We start from the raw sequence: 26609 nt of genomic DNA, 5'->3' as shown, positions 1-26609 counted from the left end.
CCCTTTTTCAACTGCAACTTTGTGCGAGCGCGCTGAGAGCGCGCTGAGAGCGAGAAAGGATAGAGGAGGATAGAGACATCGTTCGTCAGCGGTTAGAAAGGGATGGGGATCCTCGCTTTTTCGTGACGGCAATTTTCGTGACGGTAATTTTCGTGACGGTCATGAATCGGTTTTACTCCGTCCCCGAAAATCCATAACGCGCCTAAAGAAGTTTCACTTCAAAAACAATGTATCCTTTTTATAACATCAAAATATGTTATTTTACACAAAATTATTCTGCATTTGAATTACTCAGTAATACTCAGTGGCTGCTATAAAATTATGCTCATCTGTCTGAAACCCCATTAGACGACTGATTACTGTTCTGGTTAGAAACATCTTCAAGATACAAACTTATAAATGAGACTCATTATCTTGTATGATCTAGATATATCACGTGATTGCACAGAGGGTTAACCCGAGACTCACTTAATCGAGCGTAGCCAAGAAGCAAGACGATCTCAAGGCGCACTTTTCAAAGTCAATGCCGGGCAATTGACGTTGCAAACTTACAGATACACACAGTCATTCCGTTGTCGTCTCTCCCCCCTCGGTATTATAGCATGTGTCAGAGCTCCACAACTCTTGGGCTTTGTTTGGATCAGAGACTCTGGAGCTCATACCCAAAGTGTCTTCCATATTGTGGATTTTTTATGTGCTAGAGAGCGATCATCGAGAAAATTTATTAGACAAGCGCCCCAATAGCACCACCGATGCTTGAAATGAATTTCTTTGGAACTATATCGCGGGGACTGAGGTCTCAGATCGGTTTACTTCGAATTGATTCGCACACTCAGCAATGTACATTTGGGTGTGTGTTATTATATCGCTTTGGGGTGCTGGAAATTGGTTACGATAATTAATATACGACAAGCCATTATCTGTTTCAACAAAGTGTGTTCAATGTCGACGCGCCAAATGGCAAACGTTTAAAGATAATGTTATTCACTTTATCGGGCGATCACATTTATTTTATGACCAAAGTTAAACGATAATACGGTTTACATTTGATAGAAGATATTATGTTTTACATTTTGAATAATAATGCGTGTTTAAAAATCAACTATTGAAAATATGTTAAGCTTCTTAGATTACGGAGTTGACTTATAGTTTAATTGTTAATTCAGATAGCGCAAAGCCTTTCTCCCAAAACCAATTTATGTTTACACAACAATTAAAAAAGTCTCAAAAGTATTGAATCGCAATTACATTAAACATAGGGTCATTAAAATATTTATTAATTAAGCTTGTCATTTAAATTGAATAAGACCGTTATTTTTTTTGGTATATAAGTGGTATACTGTAGTACATTTTCTTTAGCCGGATATTGCTCTCTCCCTCTTACACTCAATGTAGTCGATTCTTTTTTTTTTATCGAAATACCGAGTATTTTGCAGCCCTAGCGCTCACTATCGATACTTTCGTGAGTGGTGAACCCAGCTCTAGTAGTCAGAATGAGGTTTTTTTCCGGCGTTTTTCTAATTTTATTAATTAAACTTTTCCAAAATGCCAACGCTGGCGAGGTGGAAGTCGTCGGCTGCGGTGGATTCATCAAGAGTCACGCCGAGATCGACTTTTCCCGGGTGGAGATCAAGCTGTAAGTAGATGACCCACCAAAGTGGGGATGACCTGATAAGATTTGGTCGCATGGTGGCCGCTAATTGAATAATAAATTAACCAGCCCGTATGTGATTAACCTAATTTCCTTTGTTTCACAGGCTGACGAAGCAGGGATCACTAAAGGACAAAACGGATTGCTCGCCTTCAAATGGATACTACTTTTTGCCCATTTACGATAAGGGCGACTACCTCTTGAGTATTTCCCCTCCTCCGGGATGGAGTTTCGAGCCTGAACAGGTGGAACTGAGCTTTGATGGCAAGACTGACGTGTGCAGTCAGGGCCACGATGTGAACTTTGTGTTCAAGGGCTTTGGAATCACTGGACAGGTGGCACTTGCCTCCGGGGGCGGAGCTCGTGACGTGGACGTGGAACTTAAATCGGAGCAGGGCGAAGTTCGACGTACCAAGACGGATGCCAGCGGGGTGTTTTCCTTCACTCCCATTATTCCCGGGAAGTACGTGGTGAAGGCTTCGCATCCTAGATGGCACTTTTCCAAGGCGGAGCACACTGTAGTCGTGGTCAGCGGAAACACCGAGCTGCCGGCTAACTCCATTGTGGTCTCCGGTTTCGATGTTGTGGGTCGCTTTGATTCCAGCACACAACTTCCCGGAAATTTGGGTGTGGCTATTTATAAGAAAAAAGGAGTAAGTTACATTAATTTTACATTACATTAATTTAAAAAAAAAACTAAATAAATATAAAATTTCTACTTCTCAGCAATCTCTAGTGCCAAAATGCCAGAAAGCCCCGTCAGCGCCGGCAAATAGTGCCAACAGTGCTTACGAATCTGAAGCCTCATGCTTTTCCCAGCTGGACAAATCAGGAGAATATAACTTTAAGAATGTACCCTCTGGCAAATACCTGTTGCAAGCTGTTAACCTCGATTCCAAGCTGAAATTGCACTTGAGCCCCAAGTTTTTGGAATTAGAAGTCGGCAAGGACACACTGCAACTTAAAGAGGAGTTCAAGATCACAGGCTTTACCGTTTCTGGCCAAGTTCTGACTTCAGCTGGTGGCGAACCTCTAAAGGCAGCCGTGGTCAAGGTAAATGGCAAGAAGGTGGCTGAGACTGATGCCCAGGGCACATATACTTTGGAGAACCTTAGCGCTGGCACCGTAAATATCGAAGTGGAGTCTTCCCAGCTCCAGTTCACTCCCCTGCAAGTCAAGATCCAGATCAACACCGCCTCTCTGCCCACAATTGTGCCATCTGCCTACGAGGTGTGCGGCAAAGTTGTGTCTCCAAAATCCCACAATGTGGGACTGACAAAGAGTGGTTCCACCTTCCATACGACGGCTACCACAAAGGCAGAGACCGGAAAGTGGTGTGCCTTCCTGCCTGTGGGAAAATACACCATTGAAGTGCTGACTACCGATGCAGACAAAGCCGCTGGAGTGCAGTTCTTCCCCGTTCAACAGCAGACTGAGGTTCGGAATGCACCAGTTAATGGCATAACCTTCTCACAGCTGCGTGCCAAGATCCGCGGCGAACTCCAGTGCCTGCCCGACGCCACCGGCACCTGCACATCCGCTGAAGTAACTCTGCAGGCTCTGGATGCCACTGGTCAGCCCACCGAGAACAAGTGGAAGGCCAGAGCTCATCGTAAGTGGAATTTTAAATTTAGCTGACACAAATAACCACGTTACCATTTGCCGTTGATAAGTGCCATAAATTACAATAACAGATAAGCTCTTGTTGGCGTTAAGATTTATTTAAGATAACCCTATCAAAGAAAAACATTGCATATCATTCAACTTATGCTTTTTTAATTGCAGGTGGCAAGTACGTGTTTAAGGATATGCTGCCAGGACCCTATGAACTGACCATTCCCCAGGGAAATCTCTGCTACGAGTCCACCCGTGTGTTCCTGAATGTCGCCTCAGCCGAAGAAGATGCGCCACCATTTGTGCACAAGGGCTATGAGGTGTCCATCATATCCAGCCACCGTGCATTGGTAAATCTGCTAATAAAAGCTACTTTGATTGATGATAACTTACTCCTATTTCTCCCTAGATGAAATACACCCATGTAACTGGACCCTCTGAACCCAAGGCGCCTACCGAAACCCTAAAAATTGCGTCAGGGGTAAATACTTTCTGTGTGAACAAATATGGAAGCTACGACTTCAAGCTGGAGGGATGCCACACGTATGACAGCTCGTTGCCCAGCAAATTCATTACCCCGGAGCCCGATCAGCTGCAAACTCTGATCATTAATGCAGTGGCCCACAAAACTGGTATTCGTGTTCTGTCCACCGAACCCACCGCTGAGTCCATTAAGCTTGTGCTCGAATCCGAGGCGCTGGGACAGGAGGTGATCACACCAGTTGCAGAGTCCCACAAAGTGGATGGCAAGTTCGCCTACCGCTATGAAACGTATCTGAAACCGGAGCAAGTCCTTCGCATTACACCAGTGAGCGATGTCCTTCTGTTTGCGCCGCAGCAACAAGAGATTGTGGGAGGCAGCGACTGTGTGGATATTGCCTTCAACTTTGTGGCCACCAGGGGCTTGATTCTGCGCGGAAAGGTCGTTCCTGCCATCAAGGATGCCAAGATCACACTGTCCTTCCCGGATCAGCCAGAGTTGCAGAGCCTGGAAACCCTTACTTCGATCACGGGCGAGTTCAAGTTCGGTCCCATTGAGGAGTCTCTGGCCTTTGATCTTAAGGCCGAAAAGGAGTCGTACGTGTTCAGCGATTACAACCGCCAGTCGGCTTCATTCAGTGCCCACAAACTGTGCGAAATTGCTGTGGTTGTCAAGGATGAGGCTGGTCAGACTTTGAGTGGAGTACTCCTTTCGCTGAGCGGTGGTGAGAGCTATCGCAAGAACCTGGTCACCGGCGACAATGGTGCGATTAACTTCCATTCCCTTTCGCCATCGCAATATTACCTGCGACCCATGATGAAGGAGTACAAATTCGAGCCCAACTCCAAGATGATCGAGATTAAGGATGGCGAGACTGTTGCTGTTACCCTAACGTGAGTTGATTTAACAACCTTGCTTGAACTATGGACTTATCACTCTCCTTATTTCCGCAGTGGCAAGCGCTATGCTTACTCCATCTTTGGCTCAGTGAGCTCTCTCAATGGTGATCCCTTCGCCGGCGTAAATGTTCAGGCCACCGCTGAGGATGGCTGTCCCCAACAGCAGGAGGAGGCCACCAGCGAGGCGAACGGACAATACCGCATTCGCGGCTTGCAGCCCGGCTGCAGTTACTCCGTTCGCGTGGTGCCTGACAAGGAAACCGTCGAGCGCTCCATTCCCGCCCAGCACTCGGTGAAGGTGGGCAGCGAAGATGTGCGCGACATTAACCTGGTGGCTATTAGCCCCCTTAAGATTGTGGACATCACCGCCAGGGTGACAGCCACACTTAATGACCACTACAAAACCCTTCGCATTGTGATGTACCGCAAGGGAAACTCCGATTCACCGGTATTCTCGCAGCGGGTCGGCACTCCAGTGAACCCCAAAGCCAGACTGAATCCGGGCATCACCGTTTTCTTCCCACGCATTCCCCTGGACGGCAAAAGCTACGTGGTAGAGCTGCAGTCCACACTCTCCGACAAAACATATACCTACAAGCTCCCATCGGCGACATTCGTGGCTGACCGGGGCTCCGTGTTCCTGCAGCTGGAGTTCAAGCCTGAAGTGCGCGCCGCCGAAGCGGATCTCAACCAGAACTCCATCTCGGCGCTGGTGCTCATCGCCCTGGTGGCCATCGCCTTCTTCAAGCAAGATCTGGCCACCAGCTTCCTCAGCTTTGTGTGGAGCAAGCTGAACGATGTGGCCGCCGATCTTGCCCAGCGACAGAAGAGCAAGACGCAGGTGCGCAAGAACGAGCCAATCAACCAGCGCGAGATCGAGCAGATGGCCGATCAAATCAATGCCATCAAAAAGAAAAAGACCAAGAAGATTTAGTCCCGACTGATAGTCGCATTAGTTGATCAATTTAGTCACATTTCGAGGTATTTGCGGTAGGTATTCATCTGGTTTTGTTTTCTGTGAGATTTTGTTTAACCCTGTTGTAACTTAACTTAAACTTTTACTTTTGAATTGCATTTAAAAAGACTTGGAATTTTGTTCATTTTTCATACAGATATTGAGGCAAGTTTATTTTGTGTTCGTTATCCACTCTTATAGCTAAAATAAATAAATACGAATAAATAGATTAATTTAACACGGCTGTTCTAGTGCATCAGAATGTGCTCGGCAATAGAGCTCAGTTTGCGATTCTTGTGCTTGGCATGTCGCCTTTCCGCTTGGAGGTTGATCTCGTTCTGGGAATCCTCAACGGCGGATTCCTCCGTCACCGCTTGCTCCTCTTCCTGCTGTTGCTGCTGCACCTCCTCTTCCGTTTGCTGCTCCTCCTGATGTGCCTCCGCCTCTGGGTTCTCCTCGGCGTTCTCGTTCTCCACGAAAATGCACTCGGGATTCACGTCAGCACACTCGCCAAAGTTGGTGGCCCTGGCCACTGGATTTCTGGCATTGGTGTACTTTTCGAAGAAGCCACGTCCTACAATGCGGAAGGCCATGCTGGTCATGGGGTTCAATTTGGAACGGAACTCCATTTCACAGACAAAGCGACGACGGCAGGCCTTGGAGTCCAGACCCAAAAAGGCAAACATAAAGTCGGCAATTCTAGAGGGGATCAAGAAATTAAACCATGTCTTGTGGATAATCAAAGCACTTTCACTTACTGCTCTTCAGCGGGCATTTGACGGGCCACACTCTCCGAGATCTCTTCGTCCACGATCTCCACTTGCTCGTCCTCCTGCTGCTCTTCATCCTGGATTAAATGAACCTGATCTTCAGTACTGCGCCGACCACGACGACGGGTATCAACGGGACCAGTTGGGCCAGGACCCGAGGGGGATTCGCTGTGGTATTCGCTGCTGTGCACATCGGAAACAATGTCCGATCCTGCATAGCTGCTGTATCCGGAGTAGGGTTCAAAGCTGGCGCCGGAGTCATAGGAAGTGGGTCCTTCGTAGTGATCTGAGTGATCGTGGTCCAAGGAGTAGGGAATGTGATCGTGATGGGAGAAAGACGAAGGACTACAAGGAGGAACTAAGGTGTAATTAAATCTGAATAGACCGCATCATTTAAGACCACTCACGGATGATCCAGGATGATCTCCTGGTTGCACCTGGAATGAGGCCAGAAATAGCGGAGGCCCAAGTAAATGGCGCTGCCAACGAAGAAGGAAACGATCACCACTTTCACCTTGATCCAGTAAGCAATCGCAATGGGCCACAGGTGACGATCTGTGAAAGAAGATATATAAACATGAAGAAGGTTAAATAATTTTCCATTGCATCAGACCTAAGAAACTTTCACTGCTCGATATTCTATATTTTAAGGAGGATTTCACGATCGTTTATTAAACAACATCTATGCCCAAGATTGAAAGTGAAAAGTGTTAATTGCGAGCCATACGTGATCATCCAATTTGGATGAGGTGCGTCTGGCTCGGGACTTGAACTGTGGGGAAACTTTCCAAAGAAAGTGGGATGGTTCACGCCTAGGCGATCTGATTATGCTGATTTTGTACAATCAGAATAATGGTAATACTTGCTTGCTAATTGTTATATAAAGGGGCTCTTTTGATAACCATCTGGAGATGGTTAGTAACTCAAAACTTATAAGTTTCTAATTGATTATTATTGTGTAGCTTTTTGTGAATTTTTTTTGTGAAGAATATATAATTTTACTTACACCAGAACATGTGGTGGCGATGGCGACGAGTACGTCCTTCGAACTCCATCAACTCCCGACCGAGATTCTCCCAGGTATCCTCCGCTTGGTTATCCAATTCCGCTGGGGGCTCATCGTTTTTGGTCTCCTCACAGAATACCAGGGTGAAGTAGACGATTAAAAGCACTGCTCCATACCAAATAATGTTCTTGTGCATGGTTGTAGATGTTTTTGTCAATAGATTGTTGTCGGTGTGAAGATGAAATAGCTCGTATCCCTTTTAGCTTTTGATGGTCGCTGCAGAACCGAATGATGCAGCTCAAAGCCGGGGATCCAGCTTATATACCACCGGCTATCGGCGGACCACTCCAAGTTCAGGGTGATAATTGAAGCGCTGTTGCGGCTTTACGCGCAGATTTTCACACATGCGTAGAGCCCGGCGGATGACGAGTTTAATGCCCAAAACATGCATTTGAAATTTCTTTAAACTAGTGCAATTTCACTTTCATAAGTCGTGCCCGCGTTTCTAGATGCTTTTGTTTTTGTTTTGATTAGTAGACATTACGAAGACATTACGACTTGAGCCTCATTTTTAGGTAATTGTCTGTTGGCGATTTTCCCCAGAATAGATTTCAAATGTTATGCAAAAGCGCGCCAAAGACAGCCGGCCTGGAAGTTCTAGGTGGCTATCGAGATGGAAGGGACCTATCGAGCAAGAACTATCATCTCTAATACGAAATTGTAAACATTCTTGGCCTGAAAATATTTAATGCCGGTTTCTTGAATTATGTCCAGCTTAAAGTCGAACGAAATGGACAGCAATCCAGCACCGGATCCCCAGGCGCCTATTACCCGCAAGGGATTCCTCATTTCACTGAACAGTGGTTCTCCAATGCCCATTCCAGAGCAGAATGTGGTAAGTAGGCTCGCTTGGCTAATCCCCTCTAGATTTTTGTTATATTTGGTGTCTTTTAAGTTTGGCCGCTGTCGTCCAGTCTCCGAATTTGAGAAACTCAACCGCGTGGGCGAAGGCAGCTATGGAATTGTTTGTAAGTTCAGCTAAGAAGGCCATTAAATCACTGACTTGACCTGAAATCTTATGCAGACCGTGCACGTGACACCCGCAGCAATGAGATTGTGGCCCTAAAGAAGGTGCGTATGGATCAGGAAAAGGATGGCCTGCCTGTCAGTGGGCTTAGAGAGATCATGATCTTGAAACAATGCCAGCATGAGAACATTGTCCGCTTGCGTGAAGTGGTTGTGGGAAAAAGTTTGGACAGCATATTCCTGGTGATGGATTTCTGCGAGCAGGACTTGGCCTCCGTGCTGGACAACATGTCTCAACCTTTCACCGAGTCCGAGGTTAAGTGTATCACCCTACAAGTGCTCAAAGCTTTGAAATACCTCCATGCGCGCTATATGATCCATAGGGATTTAAAGGTTTCCAATCTCCTGATGACCGACAAGGGTTGCATCAAAGTTGGCAAGTTAAAGAAACAATTTTAAATCCTTTACTATCTAATCAAATAAATTTCTAGCTGATTTTGGCCTGGCGCGCATGTTCAGCAATCCCCCAAAACCGATGACCCCACAGATGGTTACTTTGTGGTACAGAGCGCCAGAACTACTCCTGGGTTGTCGGACACACAATACTGCAGTGGATATGTGGGCATTTGGCTGTATCTTAGGTGAACTGCTGCTGGGCAAACCACTACTCCCCGGCAGTTCAGAGATTGCACAGCTCGACTTGATAATCGATCTTTTGGGCGCACCCTCCGAGTCTATTTGGCCTGGTTTTGCCGATCTGCCCGCGGTGCAGAACTTTACTTTAAGCCAGCAGCCATACAATAACCTCAAGACCAAGTTTCACATGCTAGGCCAATCGGGCAGAAATCTCCTGAACATCTTGTTTATCTACAACCCAAATACCAGAGCCACTGCAGAGGAGTGTCTGAACAGCAAATACTTTGTGGATCCCCCGCAGGGTAAGTTTGCATAGAATCCAATTGGTTTTCCTTACTAATGGAATTTTTCATGTTAGCTTGTGACCCCCGCATGATGCCCACTTTCCCGCAGCACAGGAACAATACGCCTGCTGCTCCACCTGCTCAGCCGCCTGCCGATATTCCCATTTCAGATCTGCTCAATGTATTCATTAAGCGCCAGCGCATGGATTAAACGAGAACGAATTTATTTGTAGATTACATTATGCAACGCACTGGGTAGAGAACTAAAGGAATGGCCGGTCCATCGGCGTCTTCTTCGCTTTCCTGTCGCGGGCCCTTGGAAACCATCGGTGCTTGGTCGTGTGGGTCAGCTGCATCAGTTCCTGGCGCGCTACCTCCGGATGTTTGCTCTTGAAGGCCCGCATAGCAGTTTTCAGCGCCGATTCCTTGACCACCGACGAGGACTGAACCTCTGTGATCTTCGGCAGTGGCTGGGTGTTCTCGTAGGGAATCGGCGTGTCCGGGTGCCATGCCACAATAGTGCGGCCATTCCGGGTCACAGCCACGGCCTCCACTAGGCTCTTGCCGCCGACAGCATTGCGCTGAACGGCGCTCGAAGAAAATAAACGAAAACTTCCGTACAAACGTGCCGCTGACATTTTACAACTAGAGATGGCAGGCACGCGCTGATAACCAAACAGCTGGATGTTATCGAATACACCCAAAAACAGTGCTGTCGTTTATTTAAAAAAAAAAAACTAAAACAACTCTTGTTATTTTTCAATACAATCATAAAATGTGAGTTCCTAAAATGATTAAAACAAGATAAATATAAAAATCTCTCTTAATCATTTTCCTTACTGTAAAAATAGATTTTTGACATTTCTAGCTATTTTACATTTTACACTAGCTCTAAAATTTCTGCCATTACTGACTGCCTGTATCGATATCGGGCGCTTACTCACTCCCCCTGACAGCTGATTGGCATTTGAAAACAAACATTGCGGCCAAGATGTGGATTCCCTACGCCCTGGTGGTCCACGTACTGCTCCTGGGCTCAATATTTGTGATCTACTTTCGTTCACCGGTGATTACGGGCTTGACTCCCCAGAAGCGTCCATTATTCTACGGATTGGAGCCACCGGCGAATCGCTTAGTTCTAATCGTGTTGGACGGATTCCGCGCTGACTCCTTCTTTGAGGAAAATTGCCGCTATGTGCCGCACCTGCGCGAGATCTTCCTGCGTGAGGGCATGGTGGGCGTCTCACGCACTCGTGTGCCCACGGAAACGCGACCCGGGCATATAACCCTGATCGCCGGTTTGTACGAAGATCCATCCGCAGTGCTGCGTGGTTGGAAGAGAAACCCCATCGACTTCGATACGGTATTCAATCGGAGCTCACAGACATACGCTTGGGGCGCCGAAGATGTGCTTCATGTGTTCTCAAAAATCTCGAAAGGGGAGAACATGCATTTCCGTTCCTACTTCGACGACCTGGACTTCTCGCCGGGATACAATGCCTACGAACTGGATGAGTGGGTCTTTAAGCGAGTCAAGTTGTTGCTCCAGGACAAGAGTGAGTCTCTGCAGCAGTCAAAGAATGTGGTATTCTTTCTGCATCTCCTGGGCTTGGACACCTCGGGACATGTGCACAAGCCGGGATCACCGAAGTTTCGAGAGACCGTTGACAAGACGGAAAAAGGAGTTTACGAAATCTATCAGGAGTTCGAGCGGGTGTTTCCAGACAAGCGAACCGCTTACCTACTGACAGCTGACCATGGAATGACTGATTCAGGTATGCGATATAGAACTTTACTTTATCAAACTAACTCAAACTCTGTTGTACAGGAGCGCATGGAGCTGGGTCGCTCCATGAAACGGACACGCCTTTTGTACTGTGGGGCGCAGGAGTTGCCAGGACAGCTCCCAATCCCGGAGGCCGCACATTTATGCCCAACAATGAAGGTCCCGCGATGCCAATGTACGAACTGGAGCAGGCACAGCTCACACCCTTGATGTCCGCCTTGGTGGGCCTGGCTCCGCCAATGAACAACTTTGGAACGCTGCCCATAGGCTACATGAATGTCAGCAAGGAGTACGAGGCAATAGCGAACTATTTGAACGCTCTGCAGTTGCTGGAGCAATATGTAGCCCTTCAAGAGGTACACAAAAAAGGAATGTTTGCGATGGTTTTATCCGAGTTTAATGTTCTCTCCACGGAAGCAATCAAAAGTTACAAGGACAGCATTGTAAAGCTGCAGAAGAACAGGGAATATACAAAAGCATTGGCTAGGAGTCAAGTCATTATGGCACAAGCCCTCGACGGCATTGACTACTACCATGGTTATTACCGTAGAGCTCTCCTACTGTGCACCACTTCAACATTCCTCGGATGGATTTTCTATTTGTACCGATTGTTGACTCGGAACCGGGCCGGTAAAGTAGAGCTCATTCTGGAGAGGAGCACAAAAACCGTAAGAACGAGCCTTGGAACTTCTGTGGTGCTGTTAGTGCTATTTCTGCTGGGCCAAGGAACACCCCTGGATATATCGTTTTATCTTTTGCTCCCGTTCTTCGTCTGGCTGAAGGCTTTGCAGCCATGGAATCTTTGCTTCTCCTCCTCACCAGCATCGGCGTACAGTGCTCCAGCCTTGAAGACCACAATGTGGCAGCTCATATTGATTATAGCTTGTGCGGAGCTGATGGTATTCACCTTTTTTGAGCGCCGCCTGATCTCGCTCTCGTTCTTCGTCTTCGCCTGCTATAATGGCTGGAGTAACTTCGAGCCCAAGTCGAGGGATTTTTTCACCTGGTTAACGTTGGTCGTAGTCCTGGCCTTCTTCCCCCTGCTTCCGCTGTCAGTGGGCTATCAGAATGGTTACCTACTTGGAGCTGGGGTAATTGTGATTCTCCTGAACTCACTTTGGAAGACAAGGACGAGATTAAGCTACAGCAATCACACAAAATTCTTCAATGCTCTGATCCTCCTACAAACCATTTTGTGTGCCTATCTGCACTCACACGGGAGAAACATTCCTTTACCCCTTAATGTAACCAGCTGGGTGTTCCTGGTATACGCCTTCGCATCTGTTGTGCTGAGCAAAGAATCAAGACTGGAATTGCGTCTGGCCCAGATTGGCTTTAATTTGGGATCCCTGTACGCCACATTATGCACCTCATACGAGGCTGTATTTGTCCAACTACTGACACTAGAGCTGAGTATATCGCTGAGTGCCCAGAATGCACAGGCGGAGAAGTCGGTGCTCCGACTGGCCTTCACTCTGCTCCTGTACACTTTCTTCTCGCTCTTTGGTTCGGGCAACATAGCCTCCATCAGCTCCTTTGATCCCAACATCGCTCGCTGCTACCTCAGCCACTTTGCTCCGTTTGTGATCATGGGCCTGGTGCTGCTGAAGCTTCTCGTGCCGGTGGTGCTGATCATGTCGGTGGTCTATGCCCAGAGCGAGTTTGTCCGCCAGCACGAGGAGCAGATATTCATCTGCCTGCTGCTCATCTGCGATGTGATGGGTCTGAACTTCCTGTTCCTAGTGCGTAACCAGGGATCCTGGCTGGACATCGGCACCTCAATATCGCATTTTGTCATCATGGAAGTTACTACGTTGGTCATCCTCGTGCTGTTCTATGCCGCCAAGCAGCTGCTGCTGGTACTCCCTTGGGAGGAAATCAACATAAGAAGTCTGCCGTTACGCCTCATCCACTGGGAGGTGATCAGTGCCAAGAATCACTAACCCGAACCAGCCATAAACCGCCTTGAGAAAACTGTTGGCTACGCTTAAACATTTATATCCGATAATATTTACAACACTAATTAAGAATTAGTAGCATACACTTGTAAATTATAGAATCTAATGCTAGGAATGTGTCTGTGTGTAGGTAAGGGTCAGGGTGGATCGATTTTTTGTATATAAAAATGATAGTTTTTAGTTCTTTAAAAACCAAAGAAAACTTTCTATCTATACTCAAAGGATTTGACAAGAAATTGTAATGAAAAGTATTTTATCTGCATAGAATGACTTAATTAAAAATTGACTTAAGTTTGATCGGAAGCTATAGAATTATACTTCTACCTCTTGTATATTGAATAGATAATTGATACTAAATAATCTTGTAAAATAAACTTGATGAGTGTCTTACAAAATTTAAAACATATTGAACAAAAATCTATTGTATAAGTGTATTTTTTAGTTCTCCAAGGTTGAAATTATGTTTCTTTAGAACAAAATTTAAATTGCGGAAATGTCTATATTCAACATTTATAAATCGACCCACCCTTTTGTGGGTGGTGGGTGGTAGGGTGTGTTTTCGTGTGGTTTTGTGTGTGTCATGGCACAACGACATCTAATGAGTAGTAGTAGCAGCAGCACAAATAGAGAATCGCCCTTCCCAGTTAATCTTTCAGATATCGCTCCACCGGGTTAACTCCCTGAAGCTTTGGACTGGCCGTCTCATCTAGAATTTAATATGAATAAGTATTTTATATTTAGTTAATGATAGTTTCACCCACTTGACTGCGCCGGTTTGGCGGTGGTGGCACTTTCCCGCGGAGTTGCTTGCAGGCAGTTGAGCCACTCGGCCAGCGAGATCTTCTTGTCCCCATTGGCGTCGCAGTAGCGCGGCATCTTCTTGCCACATCTGCGCAGATTGCTGTGGAACGGGATACTATTTGTGAACTTTTTGCAGGAAGGGTTTCAATAGATTGGCTTACCTGGCACTGGTGACCAAATCACGGAAGTTTTTCCACTCGCGGCGATCCCACGACTTGTTTTTGTTCTTGTCCAGATAGACAAAACTCAGCGTGGCGATTCGCTCATCTTCCGTCTTCCACATGGTGGTGTTGGTACTATGATATTTTGGGAATACAAAAAATAGTTTTATAATATAGGTATTTAATTGATTTGTCCAACATATAACCCCTTCCAAAGTAATTTATTTAATTGTGCTTACACTTCAGTTAAGAAAGGAAGTAGATCTTCTACTTATCTGAGAGAATAATAACATAATAAACACAGTTTATCCTACCTGGTGGTGCTGCTGGGCAGGAGTGAGGTGTTGAGGTAGGCCTTCAACTCCTTAAGGAACTGCGTCTTGCGCGGCTCGGTGCATCCCTTCATGGGTCGCACCGCCACGTTCTCGTCGCACTGCGGCCTCCTGTTCTTCACCGATGTGCCCGGGATGCTCTTGCCCGTATCCTCGTTGACGCACCAGCAGTACGAGGTTGTGGTGGAGGAGGTGGTGGAGGTGTAGCACTGGATGGGCTGATACCGACCATCCTGCAGGCATTGCGGCACAAACAGAACGTTCTTTCCGCCGTGCTATTGGATTAAAATGTGAATATTTAAATCCAGGTGTGATGTTATGGGAATTGCAATACTTACGCCCTGCTCTTCCAGGGTGACCGTTTGATCCGTCCAGCAGCTGGAGTCGTTCTCAATGTCCTGGCTTGTTGCCTCTGGCTTGGAGTTCAACACTGTAAAGATTTGCGCGTTGACATACATTTTATTCTGTCCTTTGGAAGCATGCAAAATGATAGCAAACACAAAAAAAAAAATATGAATTTGGGGTCAAACTGATCTTATCTCATACTGATGAATGGAAAACTGAATTTTAAATGCAGAAAATGATATATGCTATCCTTCTTAGGTATACAAAAATTACTTTTAAACGAATTGTTGGAAATGTAATTGTTTAAATAAAAAAGTTCATTTTCTTTTCAATTAATACTTCTTACAAAACTCAATAGATCAATAGAATTTTCGATTTTTTATGATTTATGTAAGGTTTTTGGGTTTTGGTTAGTTTGCTCACAATTCTACGTACTATATAATGATGGAATATGGGTTCGTGAGCTGGGCAGATCCGCTCCTTGAGAGTCGTCCTCCTCTCCGCCGTAGCCCGTGCCACTGTCCTCGTAGTTGTCCTCGTGCTCGTCACTGCCACTCGCATCCTCGGAATACAAGTGAGGACTGCCACTACCGATGGTGTTGGTATTCGTGGGACCTCGGTGGTGGCCATTGGAGTTGGTGTTGTGGATGCTATAGTGGGTGGAGTGTGGTGGGGCGGTGGCTACACTGCTCGCCAGAAGATTAACAATCGCACTACCTGGATTTAGGTGACACACATATGGAAGATGGTTTAAAGGTTCGAGAACATGGATCGTGATTGTTAATTAACATGCTGTTAGATTCTACTTTCCTTTATTTATAGCATGATATGGGCTTTCAACTTACGGTTGTGAATCTCTTTGGTGAAACAGATGCTCCACTCCAGCCAATTGAGGTTGGCATCCTTGGTGACATCACAGTATTTGCCAAAGGTTCGTCCACATCGTCGTGGTTTTACGTTCTAAACCAAAAGGAATTCCCTCTTAGCATTGCAAAATGAAATAGAAACAAATTACTTACCCGCCTGAGGACCTTCTTCAGCTCCCTGACCTCCTGGCGATCGAGCAACTTGTTGCCGTTCGTGTCCAGTTTGGAGAACTTCCACTCCAGGATGTGGGAGTCGGATATCGATGGCTGGCGGAAGAAGATCTGAGCCTCGTTGCGGAACATCCGCATCAGATTGCTGTTGAACATCATCCGATCCGACTTGCTGCAGGGCCGATGGGCCGTGGATCCCGCCTCGGAACTGCCCTTGGAGGCAGAGGTGTCCGGACTGTAGCCAATCTGATGGGAGGCCAGCCGGCGACGATCGCGTCGATTGGCCCTGCAGCGGAGCTTTCCTTTCCGCCGGAACTGCCTGCCGTCATCCGCGATGGGGTTGCCCTGGCTATCGCTGCACCAACATCCGTTGTTCCCGTAGCACTGGATCGCGGCATAGTTGCCATCCTTCCTGCACCTGGGCACAAAGTATCCGGGATCGTGTTTCTGCTGGCGACGAGCGAATTTCACCGCCTCCAAGCAAGCTGAAATATAAAATAATGTATTACAATATAAAAGTGTAGATGGGGTATAGGTAAAGAAAGTTTACTGCTTGAACGAAGGATTAATTCAAGCTTTAAATGTTTTTTTTTGGAAACAGCAATTAATCCAAAAGAGTTGGTATTAATAGCTAAGATCTTTATCTCTTGGAAAGGATTTATATTCTTGGAGCTTTGCATACTATATATGTATGAGTATAGGAAGACGATATGATGTACTTACGATTGCAGGGGCCGCCGTACTTCAGGCTCACCTGATGGCCGCCGCACTGGGCCCGCAGCAGGAGACACCTGGTGGGATAGGTTTGGTCGTCGGTGCCGCAGACGGGACCCTCGTTATCATCGCACTCGCCCTGCTTGGCGGCGCAGGCGGGGAGCTTCATCTGCGGGGGGAGAGATCGGAGGAAGGCGGGGTAGGTGTCAGTCCGAGTCTCGGCTAAATGGCAGCCCCAGAAGGTGGGGTGCTCAAACACGCGTAAAATGATTTACTGCACTTGTGGCCAGGTCTGCGAGTCGCCAAGCGTCTGGGCTTTTTGCCTCGCTGACTGGAATACGAATGTTGCCAACGGCTGACTGGTGGGGCGGTGGTGACAGGGGCTTTGAGGTGTGGAGGGAGGGGCTGCATCCAAAGGGGGAGGGGCTCCGGGGGTGGCAAGCCACCAGCTACCCGGCTAATGTGAAAATCAAAGTTGTCAGGCCCATAACTCGAACGGCATCGCGAATACACAGCCCCCAAAATCGGCACCAAAATTATGGCAGTCTGCTGCTCTCGTCGACCAACTGGCTGCTGAGTGAGCAAATTCTTGTTTAGCCCACAAAATCACATACACGTCTGTATGTAAATCGCAAATATCTTTATCTATATGTACGAATCTATATATATATATATATAGATGGGGAGGCCCAGCACTTTGGGATTTGCCAGTGCAGCGCCTTTTGTCGCCAATTTGCTGCGGCCAGCCCACAGATATTTATTTGTCGTGCCACTCGGACATTAATTAGTTTTCGCTGTTATTGAAAAGTGAAATGCGTCAAGCCATCTAAATGTACCATAACTGAAACATGTTTCGGATAAGATATAGCATACTAATTGAGGTGCTCGTGGAAGTTAATGTATGTGAGCTTTGCATCAAAAGTCGAACTTGTGTACGAATTTCTGGTTATTTAAATATTTTTGCAAATTATTCATTTTGGCAGCTTATTCGAACCCAAGTACAAAACCTTTAAATTGAGATATTAATAAATACTTGCGGTGTAGAATATCATAGAAGGAATATATTCTATAATTTACGAAAGGCGAAAAGAGAGGAATATCAAATAATAAAACAGCCATTAAAACTATCGAAACCGTATAATCCAGCTTAGTAATTGTACTTTTATGGAGAACCCTAACGAGCAATCAATATTTTACCCTCAAGAATATGAACACCAGAAGCTCGACAAGAAATGCTATACAATTATGAGAAGCACAAATAATACCTGTCCCATCGTTATCTCGTTGCCCCAACATATAATGAAGAGTGTCTGTAAACAATTCGAATTCTTTTTGTGGGCAGCAGAGCACGCGCTGCCTGGAAATCGGAGTGCGCAGGTGATTTTCGACTCCCAACTGGGCACAGACAGATATCGGGCAAACATATATAAACACGGCATACTATATTGCTGCAGTCGGCAGATCCGATGGCTGTTCCCAGAACTCAGGTGTGGGGCATCTGGTTATGAAGTCGAACACGGATACCTCATTAGCCAATTAACACATTGGGAAATTCAAGACATCGATTTAAATACTCAAATATGTGTTCGAAGAGTGCACATAAAATAATATTGTATTTCCTGAGAATTGAGTACTCAACCTATTTATGTATTTAAATTTTCGTGCTAAAGTAATAACAATAAAAAAACTTGAAGAAATTCTCAATAAATTTGAATATTCCTAAACTAGGCAGATAACCAATACTCATTTACTTCTATTATATTTTTATAAATCCCTTTTTAAATACATTTTGCGATACCTCTGCATCTGAAAATGTCTGATTAGGAATGCAAATGACAACTTCGCTTGCGATTGTCTATATTTTAAATAGGGCGTTATCCCGAAAACGTGCCTGGACTAAAAAATCCCCACCTTGTTGCACCCTTTTACCCCCGTCTTCCATTCCCTTTGAGCCACAAATTATAAACGGAGACAGCTCAAGGATTGTTACCAAGATATCGACAAAATTATTGACTGACAGTTCTCACGCTCGCCGAACGAGGAGGTGGAGTGGAGGCTGCGATGGGCGGAGAATAATCAGAAGAACAAGCTCCACACTTTAAATACTTCTTTACACTTTGTCATCATCAGCCAGCTTATTGGCATTGGCAAAAAATAAAGTATTAAAACCAGAAAGGACAGCTAGATGGAAAGACAGAAGCTGGAATACTCTTTCAGATACATTATTATAGTGGTTGAATACTTCAACTAAACTACTTCTTGTTGGAAACAATATGCGAATTCTTTAGATTAGAATTTAAGTATATATTTTAAATCTGAAGTACTTTTGACAAGATACTTTAATTGCATTTGCAAGGTATAGAAAAAGATGAGCAAAAAAGCTGAGAAAAGAAATCGCTTTTGACTTGTGACCATTTTGTGTGCTCCTTTTTGCAACTTCTCTTATTATTCTTCTTCTTTTCAGCAGGAACAAGAAACACGTTCGTCCGTCGGTCAGATGAAACAAAAACAAAAATCAAGGTGTGGGTTTAAAGACTGGAGAAGAGTCGCAGAGGAGAGAAGAACGGAGCCGGCAGACTCTCTTTTCGGAGTTTGGCAGACAGCGCGGCGGCGAACAAGCTGGAGAAAGAGGAGGAGAATGAGAAGAACAACAGCCGCAGATTCTTCTTTGTCTGACTTTTGGTACCTTTGATACCTGGAATATTCAAGTGTTTTCTTGGGATTTACGAAGTGATCATTTGTATGTCTTTGCAGAAAGTTTTGCTGGGCACGCTACAACCCCACAATTATTCTTTATGCGATTTTAAGCTGAGCTGCAAATTGATTACCCAAGAGAATTCTCCTTAGAAGGACTGTATTTTTTTGTAAGTAAATTAAATTATTAAAATATCACATTCTTTTAACAAAGTCTTTAGACCTTTAGTTGGTGCCCTAAGAGGTTTGGGGAACTGATTCTTAAAATAAAATAAATCATTCTTAATTGGGCAAACGGAGTCTAATTAAGCTTAATTTTTGAATATCTCCTTACTTACCAACTGATCATCACTTTTTCCAGTCGCAAAGAAGACCGCCAGCCAGGTGACCAACAAAACACATCTCGCCAACATTTCGCTTTGCAGCTCGATTTCGACAATTAACTGTTCTTGTGGTTACGGATTCGTTTAAGTACGCGCGTTGTTACATTAAGTGCTTTTCACTCATTATAATCAATGTTTTTCGCTTATTTCACCATCATTTTTGCAAAGTCGCAATTAGATTTTCTTCCTAGAACTTTTACTTTGCCGCTCTCCGATTTATTTATTTACCAATTTCCGTGGGCTATTTATAGTGCGAGAGGTGTGTTCGTGTGCATTAAGGTGTTGTGGATCTTCTGTTTATATAATGTGTGTCTTTATGTGTGCGATTTTGGTTCGTTTCGATTGGAAAACGGCCCGAAAATAATCAAGAAGAAGCGAGGAGCACTGAGCTGCGGACCAGGCCAAAAACCAACCGATCGTAGTCGAGTTCCACACACGACTGGCCATTTGCCTTGGAGTGGAGTGGCCCAAAACACAAGAGCGGAGCAGAGACTAGAGGAGAGGAGAGGAGAGACGAGAAGAGGAGAGGAGAGAGGCCCCAGGTCCCCCAGAGAGAGGTTGTGGGCGAAGAATCGGCATCGAAACCAAAGAGAGCGGTATCCCGTCGCCGCCAGAGTGTCTGGCGTGTCGCTTCCAATATCTTATCTTTGCCACTTCGACTCTTGGACACTGCACAGCTAGGACAGTGAAAACCCTCTAAGAAGAAACATAAAGCAATTGACTCCATATTTTGACTTAATTTCAGATACAGATATTTACAATAAATTTTTTAAATATTTATGTTATTTTTCTATACATATGTATATAGGTACTATTTATTTTTCTATTACTAATTGATTTGGTTTACTTAGGCAAACTTCACTGCAGCAGCATAAAAACGATCACATTCACACACCGGCAGACAGAGAGAGCACTTGTGTGTGCGTGTGAAATTTATCTTCCTTTGTGCATCTCAAGAGGTTGCCTCACCAACAAAAGCAACAAAAAACGTCTAAAACAAAGCGGCCAACAGTTGCACCAGCTGCTCAGCCATCGAGTGAGGGGCAGGGGTGGCAAAGGTGGGGGGTCGGGGGAAAACGTGAGCCGCCGAGGGCCCCGCTCCTGTGATTTATAGAGCCGCTGGCCAAGGAGTCCGACTGGAGAGGATTTCGAGGAGACGGAGGCGGAGGTGAAGGTAGCGTTGCCGGTCCTCGCCTCCGTTTCAGTGTGAAACCTGCCAGACAGTCTGACGGCGGCGATAACTGCCCCCTCCTTCTGTCTATCTTATACCCCTCTCACTCCTTGTACCCCAACCCACCGAACACCCGCCCCTGCCTCCGCATTGTTTTCGGCTGTGCCACACTCCGTTTTGTGGCCTTCTTCGGCGATCGTACATGCACTTCGAAAAAATATGCACATAACTAGATAAATTTTTGAACTGCGGGGAATCTTATTTTATCTTCGAGATCTTTAGCACCAAATATGGGGTTTATCTTCTGATTAACTTCTGATACCTACAAAAATATTGCACTCAATCCCTTAGGAAATACAAAATCTCAGAGTTAACCCGGTTCAAAACTTGTACAAATTACTTCATGTATATAATACTTTCTCTCCGTGTAAAGATGGCTAAACGAAGAAGACGCTAGACGGTTAAAAGGGGCGGGGTGAAAACTCAAGTGGAGTGGACTGGCAGACAGTATGACGCCAAAATGCAAGACAAGACAACCTGGTCGATAACAAAGGTAAACAGGCAACGGCCAGCGGCCAGCGGCCAGCCAAGGAGCAAGTTAAAAAAAAAACCCCGGTCGTGGGATTCGATCGGGATTGTCGGGATTGTCAGCTCGACTGGGTTCAGAACCAGATGCAGATACAGATATAGATGCACGATACGGATACAGATACAAGAACTCCCGCCCCGGCCGCTGTGTGCCCAACTAATCATTGTGTGATTCTTGTTTGTTTATTTGCCTGGCTTTATGAAGAGACTTTTCGGTAGAAATTATTTATTGTCGCCTGTGTTTGTGTATCTGTGGATCTGCGTATCTCACTGTGTCTGTGGATCTGAGTGCGCAGCCCTTTAACTGGTACTCAATGAAACAGTTAGCTTGAAATCGGCACAATTTCCCTAGATCAGCGAATATAAACTATTCGGGCCTAGTGGTATGTGTGTTTGTTTCTATGTTTTTGGCATATCCTGAAACAAAAGGGTTTAAGGGAAGTTTTACATTTTCTGAACAAATACATACATAAATACTTAAATTTTTGAGATGACTGAAGACTTGTTTAGAGAATAACTTCTCGTAAAGTTCTTAAATGAGTGTGCCGTAAACAACTCGAAAAGTAATCATGACTTATTACAACGATTTGCTTTGCCTATAAAACTCCATTCTTATCTTCAAAGATTGTCAATATTCTCAGAGCAAACCGAATAAAATTAATGCTCTATACAGGGGTTTCTCCCATTTGCCAGTGATCTACAAATATTAAAAATCCCCGAGACGTGTGTTCCTGCATAGCAAAAGAGACAATGGGCAAATAAGTCACCGACTGGGACTCCCTGGGCGAATCGATATGCCCACGCGATTGCTATATAAACTCAGGAAAACCATGATAGGTCACAACAGTACCACCACTGACAATCCATCATGAAGATCTTTGCTCTTTTGGCTTTCGCTATGGTTTTGATGGCTTGCATGGTGCAGGCTCAACCCGTTGCCGTGGTGGAGAATTATCCGGCAGGTTCTCTTCTGGACATTCAGGATGCCCACCAGCAGGTAGTGCAGCACAGTCGCCAAAAGCGAGCCACCTGCGATCTGCTCTCCAAGTGGAACTGGAACCATACCGCCTGTGCCGCCCACTGTGTCGCCAGGCGGTTCAAGGGGGGTTATTGCAACGACAAGGCCGTCTGTGTTTGCCGAAAGTGATTTCGTACCAGAACTGGTAATTGACAATTTTCCGAGAAACCAAGTATGAAAAAGTCCTGTTCAACCAACAATTAAAAGAATAAAGTACCTTAAATAAACTGAATTTAAAAAAATGTTTCCTTTAATCAATTCTATTTTTTTATGAATTAAACATCATACATTTTCAGGTATTTAAAATTCATTTCTGCCACAAATCGACATTTGCCAAATGGCAAACTTTGAAGTTTTCTTAAGATTTGTACCTCAAGCCAAGCTGAATATGTGTAAATATTGAAAATAAATAAAAGTCAACCTTTGTGTCACCCTTGCGTAGTTTTATTTAGAAAATAGTGAATGGTTTTTTTTTATCATTATGTCACTCTACGGCTTTATTTGACAATGTCTAGAAATTCGTTTAACGGAAACCGTTTTTGTCACTATCTTACAATTTTGCAACTATTAAATCAATCTTTATCAGCAGTTCATTTAACTATAAAAGCCCATTGAAAATTGAAACAGGTAAACAGTCGTCTACTTTGCAATACACCATGAAGATCAAATTTATCCTGGCTCTAATATTAGCTGCGATTTGCGTAATGCAGGCCCAAGATATTCCCCAGGAAGCCAAGGATCAACAGCTATGGAAAGGTCTTTCGGGGAATCCTATCCAGGAGGTTAATGTTCGCTCCCGAAGGCGAACAGACATCTGTGAAACTTGGGATTGTTTATTATTTTGTTTTGATTTTAGCAGAGGAATTGGGATCTGCGTAAACGGATTTTGTCATTGCACGTAACAACTTAAAAAAAAGTAATGAACACAGTTTAAATATTAAGTAAATAAAAATAAAATGAAAAAACCTAAATTTATAAGAAATAAGATTATAATTTTACTAAAACTCTCCTCGTGCATCGAATCCATTCATAAAATTATTCGCAATGAATGATCTCTTATCTCTCAGCACCGATCCATTTTGCAGGGTCAAAAAATTAAACCTTTGCGAATTAAAAAGGAATAGCAACAATTTCCGTTGCATTTTGGTTTTTCTAGTGTTTTGCTATGTAAATATGGCAAATTGCGACTACAATTTGCTCTTATCAATTAACCGAGCAAACAAACAGTCGTCTAAAAACGATCGACACAGCAAACAAACAAGGGAAAAAGAAAGAGAAACACGCAGAGAGAGACATACACGACACTTAATTAACGCCAATTACAATGGTTAATAAGAGTATGTAGAAATTATCGGCGAGCGACTGAATTGTGGGTTTCTTTAATTTACGAACGTTTTGCCAGTGAACTCACGTGGCGAGCCAAAAACCCCAGCAACCACTCGCGAGCAATATCCCAATAGAACTGACTCTTCAGTTATCAGCTCACTATATAGTATATTATTGGCAGACGTTTCCGATCAGGAGCTAAGAGAAAAGCCGAGTGATATTTACAGTTTCGAATTGCAATGCTGACCAATTTGAAATTTGCGCTCTGTTTATCGATAGTAAGAAATAAAAATAAGAAGCTGATCTAAATGAAAACCCATTTTAGTCAGTTAAAACAGCATACCATAAATTTGGCTTGTTAGTGCCAAATATTTACAAAACACATGCTTTATGTACGAATTATTCTCAAAATAATTATAGTGAATTTAATTACTCAAGAACCTACATATCCCGAGAGATGGTAACCCATAAAATATTTTGATAACCAAAAGTGACTATTGCCAGGAATACCTATCGATAGACAGATATTGGGTTTCTTAGGTTTCTTAGTAATATTTACTAGAGACATTCTGACAACTGCCCTAAGACCGCCATCCCCACTTCACTTGGGCATAAATTAAGAAGAATTCCACACTTATCGCAAAGAAGCGTTGAGAACCACGTCGCTCCTAAGTTGTCGTTAATACGGCACACGACTTATCAACGCCGCACTTTCAAATCGGACGCGCTGTGCTGACGTGGTGGTTGCCAATAATTCCACACTTTAAAATAATTAATAATAAATAGAAACATGCTGATCAAGGCGCTTATCCTTTTCGGACTGCTGGCCTTGGCTCAAGGATACAGCTTCACTTCCCGCGAGGTCAAGTGCCACGGTAAGGGAAAATGTCACATAAATCAGCAACAGGCGGCTGTGCACTTGTTGACCCTGACAACCCGATAATTGGATTTTTTCTATAAATTACAGTGTGCAAGGCCGTCGTAACGGAACTGGAGGAGGCAATCGCTAAGGAGGATAGTCATAAAATGGCAGATGTTAGCGGATTCCGCCTGGATGCCCAAGGAAATTCGATCAGCAAGAAAGTGCGCCTGATAAAATCCGAGATGTATCTTACCGAATTGATGGAGAATATCTGTGAGTGCATTTACCCTTAGGTCCATTTGATTTGGTGAATCAAAAATAGTCCAAATGTGTGTTATAATTTAAACCTTCTTGCAGGCGAAAAAATGGACGACTACCTAAAGGCGACCTACAAAAGCAATGGTAAATTCACACTCCTGAAGATGATTATCAATGGCCAAATGAATCCAGACTCCTCGCTGGTTGACTTTGTACAAGATGGCGATCTCAACAAGAGCCTGGGTCACTTTTGCAATGAGGTGCTGGAGGACAACGATGAGATATTCCTAAAAGCCTTCCAGGCCGATGAACTAAGCAACGATTTGGATATCAAGATCTGTTCGGAACAGGCAAAGTACTGCGACGATTCGCCCGTCCAGGAGGAGTACGACTTCGATGGCAAGGAGGAGTTGTAGCTTGTCCAGTGATAGCCTAGTCAATTAACGAATTTCCTTGATCGCCGCCAGTGCTGATCTTCGTACTGATTTTTCGAACGAAAATTATGTTTAGTTAAAGTAATGAAACCACCATGCCAATTGTTAACAAGTAGATACGACAATAAATTTCATGTGCAATGTCCTTTAAATTTTATTAACAAGTGTTTTACATCACAATTGGTTTATCCCTCTTCTTCTTTGCTGTAAAACAAACAAATGACACTGTTTCTTGGATTCTAAAGGTAGTACTTACGGATCGTCGGTAACATTGCGGAGCATTTGGTGGCGAATCACTAAGAACGGAGCTCCAAATCCCACGATACCCGCAATCAAATAACACACTGTGAAACGCATGGGGCTGTCCAAGCCAAACGGCAAATTCTATTATGATAAAGGATAGTCTAAACTTGCTTCAACTTGATTTTAGCTTGGTTTAATTACCGCACCGGGACAACCGCCCGAGTACCCATGTCCATTTCGCTTTATCGGTCCGCAAAGCTTGCTTATAGGTTTGCGCAAGACGGTCCACATAACTTAATTTTAAATTGCAGCTTTTAGAGACAGAATTGTCGTTATTCTACAGATTGCGAATGAAAATGTGATTCATGCTCTCCCTCCACTAAATGACAGTAGAAACTTTAAAATAAAAGCCTACTAATCAAGTTTTAAATGAAACGATATTGAGGGGTTCGTTCCGAGACGTCAGGTTACTAGTTCATTTATAGAATAGACTCCTCTGAGGTTGATAACCATCTTACAAGGATTTTTTAATGCAAACGTCTCTTGTTTTTGTCTACGGTAACGGGTAACTTTATTTCGTTTCCACTTTTCACTTAAATCTAAGCTGTAACACACTGAAATAGCCTCCCGGCAGCTTCAGAAGATATCGCTACATCTGAAAAATAACGATTTTTTAAAGATCAGCAATAATAACATAATCTCTTTTTACTAACCTTACATTTGTTGTTGCTGTCGCCTGGGGAGCACCTTACTTCTTGAGCAGCTGGTGCCTGACGATCAGGAAGGGAGATCCGAATCCCAAAACAGTGCCGATGGTGAACAGAGCGGTGATTCTGTACTTGTTGGTCAGTCCAAAAGGCAGATTCTGCAACGAAAATATGGTTTTTACGGTATTACGATTGATTTTCCATCCTGTCCTATGTGGTCATGAAAATTATGTAACCACCGGAAAAGGTTCTTTTCCGGCACTCACCTCGCCGGGAACTCCGCCGTGTCCGCTCATGCGAACCATCGACTGGGAAAAGTTGCGTACAATGACACTGCTGCGACCCAACATTTTGTAAATTAGTCGATTTGAATAACAATTCCAGAAAATCTGAGTTCGCAGTGGGTGCGCGGATTAGAGATGACAGCTGGCCGATAGGTTTTCTGCAGCCCTGGTAGTGGGGTTGTTAT

The 26609-nt window shown here is 44.5% G+C and overlaps 10 protein-coding genes across 14 annotated transcripts; 5 read left to right on the top strand and 5 right to left on the bottom strand.

The window, feature by feature from the left end:
- Positions 1-1466: 1466 nt before the first annotated feature.
- LOC108093966 (nodal modulator 1) lies at positions 1467-5838 on the top strand. The gene is made up of 6 exons (XM_017194372.2): positions 1467-1636; positions 1758-2304; positions 2378-3263; positions 3437-3615; positions 3675-4639; positions 4700-5838. Exons 1-6 carry the CDS (start codon positions 1494-1496, stop codon positions 5577-5579), a joined length of 3600 nt encoding a protein of 1199 aa, XP_017049861.2. The 5' UTR covers positions 1467-1493; the 3' UTR covers positions 5580-5838.
- Positions 5837-7651, bottom strand: LOC108093967. The gene is made up of 4 exons (XM_017194373.2): positions 7377-7651; positions 6778-6925; positions 6359-6715; positions 5837-6299 (listed from the first exon to the last, which is right to left on the bottom strand). Exons 1-4 carry the CDS (start codon positions 7570-7572, stop codon positions 5849-5851), a joined length of 1152 nt encoding a protein of 383 aa, XP_017049862.1. The 5' UTR covers positions 7573-7651; the 3' UTR covers positions 5837-5848.
- A 425-nt stretch (positions 7652-8076) lies between these two features.
- Positions 8077-9559, top strand: LOC108094070 (cyclin-dependent kinase 10). Its single transcript, XM_017194511.2, has 5 exons — positions 8077-8271; positions 8332-8404; positions 8461-8838; positions 8894-9340; positions 9397-9559. The coding sequence occupies exons 1-5, from the start codon at positions 8143-8145 to the stop codon at positions 9531-9533; spliced, it is 1164 nt and encodes a 387-aa protein (XP_017050000.1). The 5' UTR covers positions 8077-8142; the 3' UTR covers positions 9534-9559.
- Positions 9526-9984, bottom strand: LOC108094071 (39S ribosomal protein L42, mitochondrial). Its single transcript, XM_017194512.2, has one exon. The coding sequence runs from the start codon at positions 9958-9960 to the stop codon at positions 9586-9588; it is 375 nt and encodes a 124-aa protein (XP_017050001.1). The 5' UTR covers positions 9961-9984; the 3' UTR covers positions 9526-9585.
- A 231-nt stretch (positions 9985-10215) lies between these two features.
- Positions 10216-13468, top strand: LOC108093895 (GPI ethanolamine phosphate transferase 1). The gene is made up of 2 exons (XM_017194251.2): positions 10216-11097; positions 11151-13468. Exons 1-2 carry the CDS (start codon positions 10314-10316, stop codon positions 13049-13051), a joined length of 2685 nt encoding a protein of 894 aa, XP_017049740.1. The 5' UTR covers positions 10216-10313; the 3' UTR covers positions 13052-13468.
- On the bottom strand, positions 13091-23718 carry LOC108093896 (SPARC-related modular calcium-binding protein 2). 4 transcript variants are annotated; one of them, XM_017194254.1, is made up of 11 exons: positions 23703-23718; positions 19489-19774; positions 16466-16625; positions 15725-16227; positions 15551-15665; positions 15141-15422; positions 14699-14829; positions 14343-14635; positions 14029-14163; positions 13828-13967; positions 13091-13772 (listed from the first exon to the last, which is right to left on the bottom strand). In XM_017194254.1, exons 2-11 carry the CDS (start codon positions 19561-19563, stop codon positions 13711-13713), a joined length of 1896 nt encoding a protein of 631 aa, XP_017049743.1. In that variant the 5' UTR covers positions 19564-19774; positions 23703-23718; the 3' UTR covers positions 13091-13710. The 4 variants fall into 4 exon arrangements, with proteins under 4 accessions (XP_017049743.1, XP_017049742.1, XP_017049744.1 ...); XM_017194253.1 differs by lacking the exon at positions 23703-23718 and having other exon boundaries at positions 19489-19971; XM_017194255.1 differs by lacking the exon at positions 23703-23718 and having other exon boundaries at positions 14699-14790; positions 19489-19971.
- Positions 22149-22564, top strand: LOC108093897 (defensin). Its single transcript, XM_017194257.2, has one exon. It carries the CDS (start codon positions 22161-22163, stop codon positions 22437-22439), a length of 279 nt encoding a protein of 92 aa, XP_017049746.1. The 5' UTR covers positions 22149-22160; the 3' UTR covers positions 22440-22564.
- A 442-nt stretch (positions 23719-24160) lies between the features above and the next one.
- On the top strand, positions 24161-25347 carry LOC108094055 (protein seele). The gene is made up of 3 exons (XM_017194493.2): positions 24161-24511; positions 24604-24771; positions 24856-25347. The coding sequence occupies exons 1-3, from the start codon at positions 24427-24429 to the stop codon at positions 25170-25172; spliced, it is 570 nt and encodes a 189-aa protein (XP_017049982.1). The 5' UTR covers positions 24161-24426; the 3' UTR covers positions 25173-25347.
- On the bottom strand, positions 25320-25819 carry LOC108094056 (cytochrome c oxidase subunit 7C, mitochondrial). Its single transcript, XM_017194494.1, has 3 exons — positions 25635-25819; positions 25447-25574; positions 25320-25394 (listed from the first exon to the last, which is right to left on the bottom strand). The coding sequence occupies exons 1-3, from the start codon at positions 25722-25724 to the stop codon at positions 25376-25378; spliced, it is 237 nt and encodes a 78-aa protein (XP_017049983.1). The 5' UTR covers positions 25725-25819; the 3' UTR covers positions 25320-25375.
- A 160-nt stretch (positions 25820-25979) lies between these two features.
- On the bottom strand, positions 25980-26573 carry LOC108094057 (cytochrome c oxidase subunit 7C, mitochondrial). 2 transcript variants are annotated; one of them, XM_017194496.2, is made up of 3 exons: positions 26407-26573; positions 26152-26298; positions 25980-26088 (listed from the first exon to the last, which is right to left on the bottom strand). In XM_017194496.2, exons 1-2 carry the CDS (start codon positions 26488-26490, stop codon positions 26182-26184), a joined length of 201 nt encoding a protein of 66 aa, XP_017049985.1. In that variant the 5' UTR covers positions 26491-26573; the 3' UTR covers positions 25980-26088; positions 26152-26181. The 2 variants fall into 2 exon arrangements, with proteins under 2 accessions (XP_017049985.1, XP_017049984.1); XM_017194495.2 differs by having other exon boundaries at positions 26147-26298; positions 26407-26572.
- Between the last annotated feature and the right edge of the window lie 36 nt (positions 26574-26609).

This window comes from Drosophila ficusphila, unplaced genomic scaffold (genome assembly GCF_018152265.1).
Source record: "Drosophila ficusphila isolate 14025-0441.05 unplaced genomic scaffold, ASM1815226v1 contig_414, whole genome shotgun sequence".
NCBI lineage: Eukaryota > Metazoa > Arthropoda > Insecta > Diptera > Drosophilidae > Drosophila > Drosophila ficusphila.
Note: the sequence above shows the minus strand (reverse complement) of the source record. Positions and strands in the feature narration are given on the sequence as shown.